General features: G+C 42.4%; 1 protein-coding gene across 1 annotated transcript; it reads right to left on the reverse strand.

Moving 5' to 3' along the window:
* Positions 1–924: 924 nt before the first annotated feature.
* Positions 925–12,794, reverse strand: LOC147444609 (phototropin-2-like). The gene is made up of 22 exons (XM_086527160.1): positions 11,560–12,794; positions 10,718–10,900; positions 10,555–10,646; positions 10,212–10,464; positions 9,917–10,133; positions 9,733–9,803; positions 8,986–9,092; positions 7,971–8,020; positions 7,740–7,844; positions 7,538–7,597; positions 7,035–7,124; positions 6,850–6,926; positions 6,681–6,765; positions 6,499–6,579; positions 5,373–5,476; positions 5,149–5,198; positions 4,958–5,064; positions 4,614–4,739; positions 4,414–4,465; positions 4,223–4,335; positions 1,641–1,781; positions 925–1,354 (listed from the first exon to the last, which is right to left on the reverse strand). The coding sequence occupies exons 1-22, from the start codon at positions 12,330–12,332 to the stop codon at positions 1,232–1,234; spliced, it is 3,060 nt and encodes a 1,019-aa protein (XP_086383286.1). The 5' UTR covers positions 12,333–12,794; the 3' UTR covers positions 925–1,231.
* Between the last annotated feature and the right edge of the window lie 1,747 nt (positions 12,795–14,541).

Below are 14,541 nucleotides of genomic sequence, written 5' to 3' on the forward strand. Positions count from 1 at the left end.
CCATTACCCCTCCCCGCATTAAATATAGGTGGGCCGGCTCATTCGACCGATTGTGTCCCCCAAAATTTGGCCTTTCACCTGGCCCGCGGGTCATCTCCACCAGGCAGCATCGTCGCTGTTACATTTTATCCGCATTGTATGTCGCGTCCTCATAAGCTCGCCCCCTTTACTTGGGTCAGCTTGGTTAGCCTTGGTCTGATGCCCCCTCTTTTGGCTAGGCAAGCGTCTGTCAACGGCCCCGTCGGTGGCTCGCCACTTCATGTGTTTCGGACCCCTCTCGCATGGTGGGCTTTCTTGCCGCGGTCTTCCCGTGCCAGGTCTTAAGCTAGCCAGGTAGTGGTTTAGCCCCCCGTCTCGTCACGTCTTGGTTGCCCCCTTCTCCTGGGTAGGCAGTCCATCATCAAAGGGCCCTTTCATTGCATAGTGGCTTGCCGTTATGGCAGGCAGTATACATATGCAGTACACTTCTTCTTTTGTTCCTGATTAGTAACTGGTCGCCACTAATCTCATCTTTCTAGTAACATCATCAATTACACACATGGCTTTCTTATCCCAAGAGCCTACCTATTTCCAGAATCAGGATCATTAGATCGCAGAAAACTTTTCCCGTTCATGCAGAGGATTCAACACTTAAGTTTCTGCGTGTTTCATAAATTTTTCATCGAGTATCTCATAAATAGAGAGACTTCATTGAAGAGAATGATACATGAATCAAGACTCTGACAAGCCCATGACATGAGAGACCTCTAATTTACAGTTTCCATATTAGTGCTCGATCATTGAGCGAGTAGAGATTGCCACCCAGACAACAGAAAACCGCCCTTCAGACTCGTCTGGAACGAAGCCTAGAGCCAACCAATAGAACTGTAGAAGATCTTCAGATGAGAAAAATGCATGCAGGCAAGTTTCAACACAAGATTCCAATAACCAGTCAATAAATAAATGGATTCATAAGTTGAGAAATCTGCTATATTTCTATCACATTATTCGATGATAATCCCACTAAATGGGAAGAGGAGGGGCCCCGGGGGGGGGGGGGGGGGGGGGGGGGGGGCGCTTCAAGGGCCTAGAACTTAAATGTTTTGTACAGAGGTGATTTACAAAGGCTTTCTTTCAGTGCATATTCAAGTCCACTTGCTCTATATGCTAATAACGAGCAAGTCGGATCAGCGAAACTGGATTGATGAAGAAGAAGGCACAACACCAAAAAAATGGGAATCACTGCATCTGGTCAGAAAACATCAGATACAAAAGTTGAACTGGCCTCCAGTTCATCCCACTCCAGAGCTTCTCTGCTGTCAAAATCTGGATCCTTCCCAACAAGTTCCAAAGGAGCTTCAAGAGGAGGAGGAACCTGGAAAAGCAAAAACATTAGTATTTTCTAGTCTACACCCAACTCAATAAAAAACGGATTCACTTCCTGTAACGAGTCGCATAGAAAAACATCTTTAGAGATATTTGCGTGATTAGCAAGGGTATTTAGGGAATTTTATAAAAAGGTAAGGGCATGCAGAATATAGGAGTATTTTTGGAGCTTATTTGAATTTAATGGGTATTTTAGGCTGTTCCACAAATTTCAGGGGTATTTTGGTGATTGTCCTAAATTCACATGTAGAACCAGAAAAACAGCAGCGGCATACCATGTCTCGAATAAGAGGCCAGTTTATGCCACGGAAAAAGGCATGGTTCTTTATCTCATATGCTCCAGTAGCTGAGCCTAACCTATTTGCAGGATCTCTGTGCAGCAACCCGTTTATCAACTGCCGCGCAGCTAAGCTTGCCTGTATGGACAAAAAAGTGACCAACAAATTAGTGCATAAATCCAATACAAAGATGATATGGGACGCTCATTCAACATCATCAAACATATTTTTGCAGATTGTTTCTCAACACAAATTAGGTATGCAATCAAATCACTCTTTCAATGTGTACAAGGAGAAGCCCAGCTTCACCTCTAAAGGAAAGTGCAAGGTATGGACTCATGGTACTCACCCATCAGACAGTATAACCATTAGGTATATCATGCATAATATTGACTACATATGACATCCCACTAATGTCCTCAAAGCTACTAGTAGGTACCATATTCTAAAATACTCTCTCGCATGCACACTTTTTCTTACTAAGCAGTAACAATGACCCACCAGGCATCCTACATTCCAAGACTCTGGAAGTTCTGAACCAAGAATGCATCATATTGTCCCACCATCGTAAAGCCAATAGATAGATAGAATCACGACGTTTAGGCCCAAAACCCAGCCTTGTCATAACAGCCGCCATAAAGTTCCAATGGACCGTGTCAAAGGCCTTAGTAATGTCGACTTGCATGATCAACATAACTTGCTTAGTGTATTTTGCATATTCAATCCCCCAGTTCTCCAATCACCCAACATATCAGAAATTGTCTTTGGGGGGCAGTTTCAATGAACCATCTTCACAAGAAGTAGGAAGCCTTCCATACTTTCAACACAAATTACTCACACACACACATACACGCATGAGCAATACAAAGATATGTGTAGCGAGTTCTGTCTTAACTACAGGGATGTATGAAAGCCTCAGCTATAATGAGACCAAGCACTAAAAGCAGAATTCGAATTTACAGTTAGTTTATATATATACTACTCTAGAACAAATTAACACACCATCAACTGGTTGTACTCGACAAACACTTCACAAAGAGGAGTCTGCATGTCCAGTTTAAGATTAAAACATTTACATATAGAAATTTAAGAAAGCCGGCAAAACTGTCCCTCACCAGATAAATTTCTTCCACAATAAGGAATACTTTTTCCAAAATAAGGCATATTTCCTCCCAACCTAGGAATGCCGAGACTTAATGGTACCTTTTTGTCCACTTCATCTAGCATGTCTAGTTTACACCTAGAGCATGTGGAGACAATCAGTCATAATGATGTCATCCATGATGAGAGCAAAGGGCTTGATTCCTCCCACCCTCCTTAGGGCAGAGATGGGAGGGAGTACCTATGGTGATTCATGCCTACTTTCAAGCAGCAACATTCCTCCATACATTATGGGAGCTCCTGAGAGATGGATATCCACCCTATTACTGGCATCCTTCATGCAATTGATAAGCAGTCAAGAGTGACACACTGCTGGTACACTAAGATAAGCACTTGAACAAGCTCACCAAGTTGCATGATTGATAGACTACCCCTATCTAAGAGCAATTTAGATGCCCTGCACTTGGGCTCAAACACTTACAGCTAACTAGAGCAGATATTTGAGACGGACAGTAGAAAGAACCTGATAAAGCCTATTCTCCGCACAAGATGGCACATCACCATAGTCAATTTCTTGAGCTCTCCATAAAAGACTTCATCATCAAACTTACCAATAGGGATTACCAGCTATCACACTGATTACGCATAGCTATTGGTAAGATCCATTCCTCATCACATAAATCGAGGATAGAGACAAGGTTATGCAGGCCAAGGATCAGATGTGCCAGCTTTGAGAGGAATCGATAACATAGGAGTACAGCATTTGCAAGGGGGACATTATTGCTTGTTTTGGAGGGTTTTGGGAAATCACGCAGATTGACGACCAGAGGTATTTGGGGTGATTTCTCTCAGACCTCCAGAGAGGCGGGACAGCCATTCTGTGGGAAGGGAGACCTCAGCATCCGGGCTCTACCATGCATAGCACTATTGTTGACTTCCACATCATCGCAAGCCTAAGTATGAGTAAGGCCAGCGCAGGGATTTAAAGCAACAAAACCTGCAATACATCCATGCCTCGAAACACTACAATAGCCTGCCATGTGCACTAGGCTCAGTTCTTGAAAGGGTCTTAGTATAACTAAGCAGGCTTTCTGAGACACTGCAGAAGAAAAATGCACTTTATGAAGCAAATAAATGATCATCATATAAAACTAGCTCCGTCCCTCATTGTCCAGATTAGTTTCTATATTTCTTACAGCATACATGCTAGCATTAAGTGATACAAAATCAAAAACTAAACCAAACTAGGAGTCAACCATAGGAAACCATTTATCCTTCATCCTAACAGTAATTACTAGAATCTTGACTTTGAAGATGTATATATCCTGGTACTGGCGCTAGAAAGAAAAGGAATCAAGCACAAGCACTCGCTGTGTTAGCCAGTGGATTTGTTTACTCTGAGTGTGACATTCGAGTGGCTGAATTTTCATATCATAGTGCTTCATGTCTTTTCCATATACATCATAGCTCATTCTTACCGGGATGCTACTTGGAAATGTTAAATCCTTGTGAAGAACATTTGCAAAAGTCTTCTGCCTGTTCTTTCCTCGAAAAGGAGTGCGCCCATAAATCATTTCATATAAAAGAATCCCTGTGAAGATTACATAGCTATTAGTACATGCCTCTCATACATACAGAAAATCAGCTGCAACATGCAAAGAAATCGTACCTACAGCCCACCAATCTACAGCACTACTATGCCCAGCCCCCGTGATAACCTCCTAAAGCACACCCAAATGAAAAATGTCAGGCTTGATTGGGAGCAGCATAGAAAAAGTTAGAAAGAATAAAAAATATCAAGTATAGTTTCGGTTACAGTGCTGGTGTTCGTGCAGGCAGTTCAGAGTTCAGAATATTGAAACCCCTTACCGGTGCAATATACTCCTCTGTGCCAACAAAAGAGTTAGATGTGGTTACAGGCTCTGCCATAAAAAATGGAGGAGGCATTTGCTTGTATTTTCGACGCCTTCCAGGTGGGCTAGGAGGTCTCACAAGCTGCACATTTGCGAAGTGATTTATTTGAGAGGCAAAAAATTTGATAATTGAATGAGACAACAGAAACAGTCATTAGAGGACAAAGCTAAGAAGATATTCAGATGTTATGGGAATATTCCAGAAAGCTTTTGATTCTTCTGAAGAATCTCAAATATAGTTTGGATTATGATGGATAACTCAAGTATATTTAGGTGCTGGTTTATGCCAGCAGATCATACCTGTGGATTGCATGATGTTATGAAAGAAAGATCAAAATCTGTAAGCACGACATGACCATCCCTTTGCAGTAGCACGTTCTCAGGTTTCAAATCTCGGTATATGATACCTACCACAAACCAGGAAACTAAATGTCCTATGCCTCGTTGGTGTTAAAGTAGAGAAGTGTAAAACATCTGTTCAGCAAGGTTACCTTGACAATGCAAATATTCAAGAGCAATGATTATCTCAGCAAGATAAAACCTTCAAGTCAAACAAATAACCTTAAATATGCACCAGGTCTCGTTGAAAAACACTAATGGATGGATAGGCAAAAAATCAAATGCAAAATGCTCGCAAGGTTGTCCTTGCAGAGGGGATGACAAGACATAAAACACGGTAGCGTATTAAAGTACTACCAAAGATTGTCGAGTATACCTTGCTGTTTCCTCACTGAACACCTTTCGTGGTTGCCTGTCAAGCAGCAAGAAAAGCTCCCCACCAGGACAAAAGTCCGTTACTAGGCAAACATGAGTTTGTGTCTGCAAATCAACTTTTATTTTTTCAGAAACGTATACACACCAAAAAGAAAAACCACCTTTGTAGTCAGGATGTTGGTGTAAAAAGATAAACCATATCAGACAAAGCAGCTTCAAGCCGAACACAGGATCTGTATGTGACTTGCTTACCATAACCCCACATTCAAAACTAGACTAGAAAGGGCATGCTAGTCTCCCGAAACGGCAGAACTGAGCAAAGATAGTGTCCAAGTTGTTCAAACTTCAGACTCTTCAATGCTGGCAGGTACATGAAGCAGTATACCCTCTCACCAGAGAGCATTGGTAATTCGCTCTGATGCATTGAGTAAACGGAACATAGAATAAGATGCAGCCAATTCCCACAGCAAGGAGACCAGTTGAGGAATTATTTGCCTGCTAATGCTGCAGCCTACTCCCTCACTAAAGGGATCTTGATGAATTGTTGTCATTGCCTTCCTTAGATCCACACCTTAAGACAACATGAGATGCAGACCCCTGCAATAGCCAGACGGCCAAGCAAAATCGAGATAATAGGCCTGCTACTGGCTTCTTACAGCTTCTTACGAGCAGAGATAGCCATTTCCAAGAAGAAAACATCCAACAGTAGAAGTCTCCTTTTAGATCTAAAGATCTAAAAGGACTTTCTTATCAAAGTTTTTACTAGCTGTCCAAAAAACATGAGCGACCTAAGCAAACAAGGTTCTCCCATATGAAACCAGAGACCCACCAGCCGGATAGCTTATTTACTGCTTCAACAATCAAATGCAACGATTGAAAGTAAAGTTGGAGCCATAGCCTACGTTACTATGACACTCCCATCTGAGTTACATACTTGAGGATCGTTCTTGTAAGTGAAGATTGTTTCTAAGCTGAATTGTGAAATCAAGCCCACAGTTGCCACCAGAGAGACGGTACCACATTGACCGAGCATTCAGATAAAAGAATTTGGCAAAGTCTTTGAGGAAACAAATTTTGCCTTGCTGCTAACTTGTTCAACATAAATAAAACAAAGGGCAAGTAAGTACTTGGAAGGAGGCATATAGAGCTGGCAGAAAAGGGTGATCCAAAACAGCTAGAATCTCTCTTTCTGCACAAGCACGGTGTACCTACAGTAGCAGAGAGGGGCTCATCAGAAAAATCAAGCCTGACAAGTACACCAATATAGTAGAGAAATCCCAGAGTTAGCCTGTACAGAACAATAAAATACCTTGTTGCGGTTCAACATGACGCTTTTCTCCATAGCTTTGATAGCAAAAAGCTCACCTGAACCACGCAATTCAACAAGATGCACACTACCCATGAAAAAAAAAGTAAAGTTAGAGAGAAAATAAGAGCTTGTAGGGGGATTAAGTATTGGCTCCTAATGATCATACAACCTTCCCGTGTCCCCAAATCCAAGCGGCTTTACAGGTCGAAAATGTTTCAGACCAATCTTTTCTCCTCTTTCACGAATCTGCAGAGCAGCCATAGGAAAGAATGGCACGAGTGAAAAAATGCCCGCTACCGACTGAAGCATGTTATAGAGCTCAGTGAAACCTAGCTTGTTGGACTAATGGACAACCTTTTGAAGAGCCTTCCACAGATCACTGTGCACTTTGTGTGGCTTTGCTGAGACTGATTTTGAGTGATTGGCCCACAAATCATCAGGTGTCTGCAGAAATACTTACACTTCAGCAATTGCACAAAGACAGAATGTGATAAATGCTTGCCCACGCTAAATGCCCACACCCACTTCTACCATCAAGAACAATTACAGAGTTATATTTTGCCTGAAGAAAGACTACACCCAATATTTATTAAAGTGATCCAAAATGCCCATACAATGTTGAACAAAGTCATTGAAAAGAGCAGATTGCAATATTCTTGCATGCAATTCGATGTCCTCGTACTCTCCAGGCTTCACAATAAAATACAAGCAACCGCTTTATTGTGAATCCCATGTAATTCATGAGCAAGCACAAAATTCATACACGCCTTTAAAGTTTAATTGAGTATAGATAGATAGTTATTTAACAGAAGAAAATCAGGCCAATGACTTTACACTTGCATCTCAAAAATCGTTACCAGATTAGCATCTGGAAGTTCCCCAACAGCTTCTTCAACATTGAGCGCTGTTGCACGGACCTGCCAATTGTGAAGGTTAGGCACGATGGGCTCATTGGGACTCAGAACCAAAAACAACTCTTGCTATGACTCAGTCTTCCCTCATTAAGCAGACCTCTATTGCTGATACAAAATAACAGATCTTGTTGAAGAACTATCTTACAATTTTTGCACCCTCTTTTTCTGTTTTTTCTGAGAGTCTCTTCTGTATTGGCTCTAGCTGCTCACTGCCATCTAGTTGCACACCAATAAAGTATTGTAGCTCTCCCTGAACATGGACATTCAACAAAAAGCAGATATGACCAGAAGTTCATACAAACATCAAAATATATTTCAAACCAACCACAAATCAAATCTACAATCCATTTTGAAAACACCAAGGTTGTGGAATAACCTTTTGATCTCGCATAGGCTGCAAATGAAAAAGATTCCAGAATCTTTTTCCTACATAAAAAGGTTGCTCAAGAGGGTTAATGCATTATATTCACAATAAGCAAGCCACTAAGACATAAAGAAGCTAAATCAACAGCAGCCTGTCCTCAATTCATATCTGCACTGTCTTACAGTAATAGGTCTTAAGGCATGCCAAAGATCTGGCATTGATTGAATCATACGGCAATCTTGACTCCATGCCCATGAAAAGGTGTGTGGCTTATGCACAGACCAAGACGGTACACTATGGAGTATGTGGATACTTCAAACTTACCACTCACCCTACATACTCGTACAAAACAAACTAGGTCAAATCAGTTGACAGATCCCATAGGAGCAAGGGACACACTACCAGCACCCCTCCTCCATCTTGTTACCCTCCCTCGTGACTCCCACAGTCTATCGATATGCCAAGCACCCACGTAACCTCTGACCATTTCTTCAGGTTGGGTAGACACAACTTCTGATTATTTTCCTGTTTATTTGCAGCAGATTTTCCATCTATTGAAACTCTGTACAGCATCTGACCCAAAGACATACTCAGTCCTCTAAATGTAAATCCACCCACAGCAAGGATGATATTGCATTTACCTCGAAAGTACAGAAAAGCCCAGATTCGCTCATAAAGGAATAAAAAAATTTAGCCTCGTGATATTCACCCATGAGACATTAGCTACAGCCTCCCCCCACTAACCTATTCAGTACGGTTGTAGAAAGATATCAGTGTGCTCTCCAAGATAAACATACACACACATAAGCATACACTCCATTCGAAGTTTCTTCATGTACTGAATTTCTGTCATGGTTACAAAACATGGAGCAAACACTCAACCACAATGAAGCATAAAATGCCTTGAATAAATAAATTCCGACCAACAAGAATCTGCTTGGGAGTACTGGAGAAATGCGTTGGGCGCAAAAATAAATACAAATAGAATAAAGAAGAAATACTGCATATTGTGCATAAGAAAATGTACCAGTTTTGGTGTAGTTAAGTAGCTGTACAGTAATCTCCCTCTGCTCCCTGATGGCATCTCTAATCTTTTGCACCGTTTTCTGGTCAGTGTCCTGCCCCTGCAGAAATCTACAAAAATGTACAAGATGCTTAGTTGTAAACAACAAGTAGACTTTAAACTCCATGTCCCAGCTTCAACATGCATTGATGCGAATTTCATACATCCATGTGGGTAACACAAGTCAACATCTGGTGAAACTTTCGCTGCAAAGGTAACCGTACAGACGATGCCTAAGAGGTAACTTGGCAATGTAAATGCTAAATGGCACAAAATGCAGATTGATACACAAAATATATGAATGACCAACATGTAATACAGTCATTGCCACTAAATTGTATCGAGCTTTCGTATGTTTTACTACTTTGGATAAACCAAAAGCCTTCTTTGAAAGTTAGAATGCCTCATTTATGCCATTAGACATCTGTGGAAGCTAACCCTTGCAGGTGAGGAAAAACAAGGCAAGATTAGATGACAACTGCACTGGAGAAGCTATCATCTTTCAAAAGAGTTGGACAGATGTACTACTTAGTACAGGAAAGCTCATTTTACAATCTTCTTGAAGGGTTTTAAGGCTCTTGAAAATGCCTATACCAAGTCCAAACACTATGATTTAACCGAGATGGATAACCTGAGCCCACTACAGCCTTCCACATTAAAGTCAACAAGAGTTAACTATTTGGAACTGCACTCGCACATTAGAGCCAGTACCTGCAGTTTCTTCCAATGATCTCCTCCCTCGTGTATTCAGTTAGCTCCAGAAAGCTATCAGATGCAAAAATCTGCCAACATGCCATGACTTCCATTCAGCAACTACTCTCAACCCACTGAGAATCAAAGGGCTGCAAGCAACCTGACTTTAAACCAATCAAAAAGCAGATTATGGCTTTCTTACAATGGGGTTGTCTGGCAACCTTGGATCTGTGATAACAAAATTCTTTTCAATTCTTTCCAGCGTAGTTGCCAAATCAATTCCCCTTCTTATTTCTTGCAAGCGCTCCTTGTCGTCAAGTTCATCAAGGCTGTCAGTCTCTTCATCTCTTGTCATCAAAATCTCAGGCTCAATGAACTCTATTGGCTCTTGTTGGGCAGATTTGCCAAATTTGTCAAGCCTGAAACCGACAGATAACACAAACTCACTTTCTGATAGGAAGAACGCATTGTAAATTGTCCTCCAACAAATAAAGTACCCAATCAGTGAGCGAAATCCAGATGAGCGATGTCGTTTCGGTATTCCATCGCTCATTGAGTCACTTTTACCAGGGCCGAGTGAACTTCGTCGATCAGTCATTGGCGGTACTGTTGCTACAGATGGTACCTCAGCAATTGTGCTCTTCACAGATGAAGGTGGATGATGTTGTGGTGCATGTCCATTATGATGAGGATGTTTCACGGCTTGTATCAGCTCTGAGACATCCATTACAGCTCTATCTTTTTGTCGGGCTGCAGCAATGGGAGTTATATTCTATTACTGCGCAAACTAAACCAGCTCTATAGACTGAAGATCCAGAAAGAAGAAGAAAAACTTATTACCATCATACTTGATAAGTGACTCAGGTAGCCCATTTGGTCTTAATGCCTTAACTTTGTGTCCTTCGGTGTGCTTACTCACCTCTACTTGCATGCTGCAGACATGATGAAGAAGTTTTAACGCCAGCATGCAAGCATTTACTGGCTGAAAAGTGGCAAATCATACCCAATGAATTTAAGAACATTGCCCTCTTCATCCTTAATGGGTGCTATGGTCAAAAGGTTCCAAAATGCAGTTCCATCCTTTTTGTAATTGAGCAAGCGGCCACAATAATTCTTTCCCTCTGCCAGCGATTCTCGAATTCTTTCAACATCGTCAGGATCTGTATCTGCTCCTTGTAAAAACCGACTTCAAAGGCAAAGTGGAAAAAAACTATTAATGACAGGCTGAATCAATCAACAAAATAAATATCATAGAAAAGAAAGGCACTCAAAAAAAAATGTCTCCCACTAAAGGAACAAAACCAAAACAAAGTACATTCTGGCCTGCTGCACAGTTGGGTCCTTCTACTAAAATACCTCAAGCCCGTATAGCTAAAGGTAAAATGGAAATACCAATGAAAGAGGTATAGTCTATATGGTCATCAAAATTTGAAAAATGTTTCTTGGTCTTATTAATTCTAGCAGATTTACTAAACAAAACCTTTAACATTTCATTTCATTTCATTTCTGAAGAAGGAAAATGCTGATCTTATCTTGCAATTGGCTTAGATGGCCCCACATGAAAAACAGGATGACAGGTGTTCCTTTGATATTGAATACATCCAAAACCTATGCTTGACGAGAAATTCACCTGTGAATATGGTGTCTCATTTAAGGATAACTCTAAAGTTGCACCAAAAATCTGCTTAACTACGAGCGATAAGGTTCTCAAAAGTGTGTAAGTGCCAAAACTTACACTCACAAATCCCTCTCATGCAACTGCATCTCCTCCCTGTTTCTATTACGAGACTCCTTACGAAGAAAATTAGATTCCACGACCTTTCAAGAACAAGAGTTGTCACTAACCAGTTTCTTCCAATAACTTCCTTTGAGCTGTACCCTGTCATTTTGAAAAAACCCGCACTCGCATACAATATAGGATAATCTGGTCTTGTAGCATCGGAAACAACAAAAGTCTGTTGAAAGGTTTCCAATGCATCCTTGAGGTCCTTAGAAACACGGGGAATGTAAAGCCCGCCATGCTCAGAGTCTTCTGATGATCGCACCGATAAGCTGGTACCTCTTTGTTGTTGGAAACTATCTGTTCTCTTCTCCTCGTTGGAGGTTCTTGCGCCAACTCCGGCCCTCCCCTTCACCACCAAACCCCACTGGGCTGCTCTTTCTGCCACTCCATCATCCGATAAAATCTTGTGGTCCCCCTTTTCTGCAGGTGCAGGACTAGCCTTTTCAGCTTCTGTAGGCCAATCAGTATGTAAATCCTCTTTCCCAGATTCCTCGGCCTTCTCTGCTTCAGCCGGCTCTATTGAAAAATCCTCTGAAGCTACATCTTCCTCATAGGGCCGAAGTGGGCTCGGAAACTTGCCGAAATCAATCACAGGCTGCCTGTCTGCAATATGCACACCCGGCTTGAATTGCTTGTCTGATCCTCTTGCAAACATGGAGGAGGTAGGTCCAGATGGAATGTAGCCTGCAGGGCTGAAAACCTCGAGTGACCCATGGGTATCTCGAGGAACTGTGGGCACCCCGGAAGTGGAAGAAGATGCGTCGGGCGGTGGTGGGCGGTGAAGAGAATACCCTGTTCCAGAAGAGGAGGCTGCATCTTGTTGATAAGGATCCATGTCAACTCCTCTATCAGTAGAGAAGGTCAGGCCCTGCTAAAAGTTCTGCATTCCGAAGAAGAAGAAAAGCCGTATAAGGTAACGCTGCAGAGAGAGGCTACTAGTCTGCTTCACTTTCCGAAGGGCACGCAATGAATGGATAGAGCAGGAAACTCCAGCCTTACACATTGGATACCTGCATGGCGGTCACCTTCCAGCAGGCCGCTACTGAACAAGAAGGCGCTGCGTCCATTATGCATGAAAGAGAGAGCGCATACATACACTCTAGTCTCTCCCATACACAACCGAGCATCTCCCCTGGCACACGCAGGTCGCCCCTTATTCTATACCCCAGCAAACGTATCTCTTTCTCTCTCTATCGCAATGTGCAATGGCACAAGGAGGGCACCCACGTCGGGAATTCACCTCTCGCGGGCGCGGGCGCGCGCGCGCGCGGTCTCTCTCTCTCTCTCTCTCTCTCTCTCTGGCTTTCGCTACAACGTCGCAAGCTAAGGGAAGTGAAATTTTGTGTGGTGAGTGTCGCCGAGCGTGTCGTGGGTGCGTGCGCATCGGTGTGGACATTTTGACGAGAGTATCAAATCAGTAAAACCTCTCGGGAGTACACGTGTCTCAATTTTGGAGCTGCACATCTTGGGGTCATGGATAAGGTGAGTTGATGCGGGCTCGTTTAAAGAAAGCTTCGCTTTTGAGGGTGGGCCACAGAAGGCCCACTAATCTTGCCGACGTGGCCGCTATGGTCTCCCCTCCTCCACAAAATCCAACTGCCCGCCCACATGACTCTCGGGCCCCTCAACGGCCAAAGCATGGCTAGTGCCCATGCACTCGACATTGACACCCAAAAGACAAAAATGTCACTAGGCTACATCAAATAGAAATCGATCCAATTGTTGCTCCCTCCCAAGAGAGTCTTAACTGTCAAGGTGCCTCACACGACTAATAAACAAACTAGAACAATTACCTCCGTTAACATGGCCTCCCTCCGCCTCCCTATCCACATTCCATTCTCCTATTAAACAATTACCAACCATTGGAGACTTGGGGCTTCAACATTCATTCATCACCTATATTTGTTAGGGCGCATTCGCACACTCCATTGAGCAATGTTTTGTTGGCAAAGTTTGTCAAAACTCTACTCTCTAACTTCTCTCATGCTAAGCAATGTTCAACTCGGCCAATTTTGGCAAAGTTGGCAAAAACTCTACTCTCTAACTTCTCTCATGCTATGGGTTGTTGCGAAAAGAAGACAACAACCATTTGCAGATCAAATGTTGTGGATCTACCAAGACCTTCCACGTCAGCAAAACACTGCCTTCTCAACGTGCGGATGCACCCTAAACTGAGCTTCACACACTCCCTAGCACTCACACTCGTGACCTATTGAGCAGCCCCTAGTCAAGATAGCTCCTCTCTCACGACACTCGACATTTTTTGCTTTTCGACGACATAGACTTACTATTCTAAAAAATCATAGCTTTGCTGGGCACGATTGTGCAATATCATAGTTATTGTTCTTTAAAGAACAAATATTTATCAACTTTCCAAAGGCCTAACAGACTTATTTTATGAAGAGAAGGTCTTGACTTGTGTGTGTGTGTGTGTGTGTGTGTGTGTGTGTGTGTGTGTGTGTGCGCGCTTTTTTCTTTTTGGGTGTGTTTTTTTTTTCTGTGGGGGGGGGGGGGGGGGGAGATGCTTAGTTTATTAATGCTTAAGCACTAAAATGCTTTGCTAAGTGTATTACACTACGGTACTTAAAATGGTTATCGGTGGGTTGTCCAAAGGAGCTAGCTTGGTTGTTTGAGCATTCATCTTTGGTGACCAGGGTCATCGGTTCAAAGGTTCAAATGCGGCCAAGTGACCCGTTGGCGTAGTGCTCACACGAACGTTCTTTGTCACCTCACACGAGAGTTGTGCGATTTGCCCAAACAAAAAAAGGTTATGGGTGGGTTGACATGGTGAGAGCTTATATTAGTATCTCCACTTTGACAACTCTTATATATCAATTTATCTTGTGAGTTTACTAATGTAAAGCAAACTCAAAATCTATATCTATATCTATACGATATATGAAGCAGCTTTAAATTTTCAAGGAAGGAGAGGGCCTCCACGTGTCACTCCTTGGTTCACCTAAACAAAAAACCTTACAAAACATCTAATTTAAAAATTCAAAAGTGAAGGGTAAGATTGTAAAAAATGATAACCTTTGCAGAAT

This window comes from Adiantum capillus-veneris, chromosome 13 (genome assembly GCF_014529385.1).
Source record: "Adiantum capillus-veneris isolate H3 chromosome 13, ASM1452938v2, whole genome shotgun sequence".
Taxonomy (NCBI): domain Eukaryota; kingdom Viridiplantae; phylum Streptophyta; class Polypodiopsida; order Polypodiales; family Pteridaceae; genus Adiantum; species Adiantum capillus-veneris.